Genomic DNA, 4,581 nt, shown 5'->3' on the forward strand with positions numbered 1-4,581 from the left:
TAATTCACAAGTACTGCTTAAACAGTAAGTCATAAACAGGCATCCACAGCCCCATGAAAAGTAAACAACAACTCTGGAGACTAGGGTAAGGATGAATTTATGAGCCCCCCAAAACACAGAATCACACACACACACACACACACACACACACACACACACACACACACACACACACACACACACGCACACACACAAACTATGGAGATGTCTTTGAAGGTTCTCAGTCATCCAGGTCGTCGTGGAGATGGAAAGAAAAGCGTCCAGACAAGTTTCCTTGAAGATGTTTCACCTCTCATCCGAGAAGCTTCTTCAGTTCTAAGAGCCCACAGGGCTTCAAATCTGAGACTCTCCCCCAATTGCTCTTAGAACTGAAGAAGCTTCTCGGATGAGAGGTGAAATATTTTCAAGGAAGCTTAGAGAAGTCCAGACACTTTTCTTTCCAAGCTCCTTAGAAAACTAAGGAGATCTAGTAAAGGCTGTAACAACCGGAAATTAAATCAAACCAGCAATCTTACACTTCCAACAGTAGAAAGCATACTGTGTTCACAAGAATCCTAAACACTGGAACCATGTCAGAAAGCACCCATGTGGCTTGCTGTGCTTAAACACAGCTGGTGTTTTACCCCACATAAATTAAACGGAGCTTCTTCTAAGATCCTCTGTCGAAAAACAGAGAAACAAGGTATATTACATATCCATCTATCCAATTCATTTTCTTCCGTTTATCAAGTTCATGGTCAGGATGGTAGGAGGGCTGGAGCTTATCGCAGCTGATGTGGGAGAAGCAGGTGGACGGTGGACAGGCCAGCGAGCAGGGTTATGTATCAAATACGCATAAATAAGAAATATAACACTATCTCACAACGTCTCCCACTCATCTCACCGCAAGAACGAACTGCGTTTGCGGGGCGTGGTGCGGTGTTGATCACGTGACTTAGGTGCGGTCGGTCACTCCAGATTTCCTGAAAAGTAGTAGCAGCGAGAGCTCGCTGACAGAGTCCGTTTCGGAATCGGAGAGAAGAGGCGCATAAGTAACAGTCACAATGAGTTTCGATCTGTCAGAAGGTAAAAATCTATCGCAGCTTTATGTGATTTTTTTTTCTTTAGCTGCACTCTTCTGTTGGAGTGCGAACAGGTTTTGCGCGATATGTGGACACATGATCCTTAAAAGACTGACCCATCTTTGTCATTGGCAGCTGCGGGTAAGGACGAGGAGATGATAAAGAAGGAGGAAGCACAGAAAGATGAACTCAGTTGGCCCTTTGGCAAGAACAAAGATAAGGGCAAGGTAAGACTTTTAATTCGCTTACCAGAACAAAATGTGCGCTACGGATGGGAGTTGCATAAACACGGTGACGAGAATTGACATCTCCTCTTGTAAACCTGTTTTTCTCGTATTTCCTTACTTTTGATTAACTACAATAATCACGACATAAAAAAACTATTTATTAATTGTAAACTTTGTATATTTTTAGGAAGGCAGCAAAGACAAGTCTGGAAGTAAGGACAAGGACAAGTCTGGAAGTAAGGACAAGGACAAGTCTGGAAGTAAGGACAAGGACAAGCATAAGCATAAGGACAAGGACAAGCAAAAGGACAAGTCTCACAGCAAGGAACATGGTGAGAAGAAGAAGGAGAAAAAGAAAAAGGAGAAGAAGCAAGGAGGCAAATCGGGCAATGGGTCTTCCAGCAGTGGTGAGGTAGGTGTACCTGTACGGTTTAGTTTCAGGGATCACTTCCTCATCTCGTGATCAGGCAAAGTGGTTTTAGTTGATTTTTATTATTATTATTATTATTATTATTATTATTATTATTATTATTATTATTATTATTATTATTAGTAGTAGTAGTAGTAGTAGTAGTATTTATTATTAGTATTTTGTAGCCAAAATTGTTATAGTTTTCGTATTTTTCTAATTAGTTTTGATTTTGATTTCTTTTTGTATTTAATTCGGTTTAGTTGAAGTTATTTTCCAGGGTGGATTCTCTTGTTTTAGTGTAGTTTTTATTATTATTATTATTATTATTATTATTATTGTTGTTGTTGTTGTTGTTGTTATTATTACTGTTATTATTTATTATTGGAAGGAATTTATTTAGGACAGTAGGTAAAACTTTTTTATCATTCACCTTTTCCAAGCTAACAAAATATTTTTTTCAAAGGCTTATTTTTAATTTTTATTTTAGTTCATTAAAGTCTTTTCTCCCCATCTAGTTTTTGTTTTTAGTTTTAGGTAACTAAAATGTCCTGGGCTGGCACAGTGAACACACACAGGCCACCTCCACATAGCTGTCAGTGCTCAGTGTGTGAACGTGTCTCTGTAGTTATAAACCTGCAGCTGAACTTGTAACAAACCTGTCACACCTCTGTTCAAATGTTATCCGCCGAATCTTTGGTTCCTATGGAACAGCCATAACCAGCCTTACCAGTACTTGCAGTTTAACGAGATGAGACACACCCAGCTCTCTTTTGTGTGCTAAAGAGCTCAGACTGTGATCAGATCTGACTGACTAACCCGCAGCAGGGGAACACCTACTCTTTTCTCTTTCAGAGGAATTCCTTTTCTCTGACTTGCACTTTTATTTTAAGAATCATGTTGCTCACATTTGTATGAAAAGACTTACACGCATATGACCCAGTGTGTTACAGAAGAGGAAACTGGTCAGATGATGTGAGAGCTGTGCCACACTTGGATCAGTTGTGACCTGATTACATTTCCCAATATTCCTGCCTTCCCCCGGCTTTTAAAGTGTTCCTTTATTAATCATTGTTTCCTTTCAGCAGTAACGGGATTATTCCCTTTGTCATTTCAGGACTGATGCTTCTTCGGGGATCAAACTGCTCTGTTAGTCTTTTTATAATCTCATCTGTCGACTAAGTGAGTGTGCCAGTTTTTCTTTTTGTCCTGCTGTTGATGTCTCAAGTACAGAAAACCGATGATTCCTGGAAATTAATGTTCTGACAACAAACAGTAGGTCTGCAGGATTTACCCCCATTTTTTTCCACTCGTGGCCTGTATGTTTTTTTTTTCACCACAAGATGGCAGTAATGTCCACATAAAGCAAAAACAAATGTGAAGATACTTTCTGTTATGAGAATGAATAAAAATACACAGATTGTTGTTGTCTGTCACTGTCATTTATTTTTGTTTTGGCAAAATAAAAAAAGACTTGGACTAAAGTAAATAAACCACTCGAATATTTCTTCTTAAACCGGTGACTTTTATGAATAATAGTTGGGTTTTTATTTTTAAATTTGTTTTTTAAGTAAATGTTTTCTTATTTAGATGCATGTACGTATACTAAAAGAAGCAGTTTTCCTAGTGTGAAGCTGTGAATTAAAGATCATTTGATGTAAAATGTTAAGTCTTTTCTTTCCTCCTGGAAACTGGCCTCTATGTCGATGGATGGATCAGTTGAAGACAGAGTAGTCGTGCACAAGCAAGAACAAATATTTGCCATCTTAAAAAAAATCCCAGAAATAAATTGACCACACTTCAAAAACCTAAAAAATAGTTTGGACACTCAGTGGCGGTCCTAGCCTGTTTGGCGCCCATGGCGAAGACTCCCTCTGGCGCCCGCCCCCCCCCCCCCCCCCCACACACACACACCACCACCACACACACAGATATGTGATAGATATGTGATATGAAGACAGAGAGAGTATGCATTGTATGCAAACGGCTACCAAACAGCCATCATAATATGTCATACAATGAGAACAGGGCAAATCAACAATTGTCAATGACTAATTCATATTATCTAAATCTGTAACATAATGTATTGTTTGGAGTTTAGTCTGTTACTGTTACTATTTTTACCATTTCTTCTTGGAGCAACTGTAATGCACATAATTTCCTTAGGGATCATAAAGTATCCTGATTCTGATTGTCTCAGGATGACCTGCCATTATCCAATTACACATCTGCTTACCTGTATCTTTTACTCGTTTCTCCTCCTCTTCTTTTCTCTTTTTTCTAAACTGAGGACCTGATGGCTTTGAACCCAGGATTCAAATCATGAATACATAATGGGCTTGAATTTACAACATTATGAATGAAATGTGTTCTATTTGGAAGCAGCAGGTCTCCCTCCCCTTTCACCGGGTTGTGTGTGAGACTTTAAATCATCAAAATATAAAATATGAATTTTAAATTGTTATTGATCCCTTTACCCCGAGTCCTAAAGTGTATATTTATTTTCTTACTCTTCTTATATTTATTGTTTGTTTACTTGCACTGCTGTAACTGGAGCCTCGTTTAGATGACAATAAAGTTTACTTTGACTTCAGCAGCGAGCAGGCGCACCGAGGAAAAACATTGGTGCAAATTATAAGTCTGTATCATAATGTCTCCTGTTTTCGTGTTTGTTGGTTTGTTATTATTTTGTTTTATTTTGCGAGTTGGTTATTAGACGCTGCTCCAGCTGGTCAGTGAATCCCCCACCACCCCGCCCTTTCCTCTCTGTGCAGCAAGCAGCAGGCGCACCTCGCAAACGGAGGGCGCCCTTACTCCCAGCAAATGGGCGATAGAAAACCGTTCAGTGCCTATGCCAAACCCAGTATGCGCTGGCATGACGTCG

The 4,581-nt window shown here is 39.3% G+C and overlaps 1 protein-coding gene across 1 annotated transcript; it reads left to right on the forward strand.

Annotated features, from left to right (window-relative positions):
- Positions 1-922: 922 nt before the first annotated feature.
- On the forward strand, positions 923-3,360 carry LOC146504377 (uncharacterized). Its single transcript, XM_085131291.1, has 4 exons — positions 923-1,065; positions 1,197-1,288; positions 1,476-1,700; positions 2,815-3,360. Exons 1-4 carry the CDS (start codon positions 1,044-1,046, stop codon positions 2,818-2,820), a joined length of 345 nt encoding a protein of 114 aa, XP_084987417.1. The 5' UTR covers positions 923-1,043; the 3' UTR covers positions 2,821-3,360.
- Positions 3,361-4,581: the final 1,221 nt, after the last annotated feature.

Source organism: Neolamprologus multifasciatus, chromosome 14 (genome assembly GCF_963576455.1).
Source record: "Neolamprologus multifasciatus chromosome 14, fNeoMul1.2, whole genome shotgun sequence".
Taxonomy (NCBI): Eukaryota; Metazoa; Chordata; class Actinopteri; order Cichliformes; family Cichlidae; genus Neolamprologus; species Neolamprologus multifasciatus.

What these genes read in the sequence shown, in the direction of transcription:
- LOC146504377 (XM_085131291.1), top strand. Translation starts at nt 1,044, where the DNA reads ATGAGTTTCGATCTGTCAGAAG. An exon ending in GAGTTTCGATCTGTCAGAAG is followed by an intron (nt 1,066 to 1,196) that starts GTAAAAATCTAT and finishes TGTCATTGGCAG; the next exon opens with CTGCGGGTAAGGACGAGGAG. An exon ending in AGAACAAAGATAAGGGCAAG is followed by an intron (nt 1,289 to 1,475) that starts GTAAGACTTTTA and finishes GTATATTTTTAG; the next exon opens with GAAGGCAGCAAAGACAAGTC.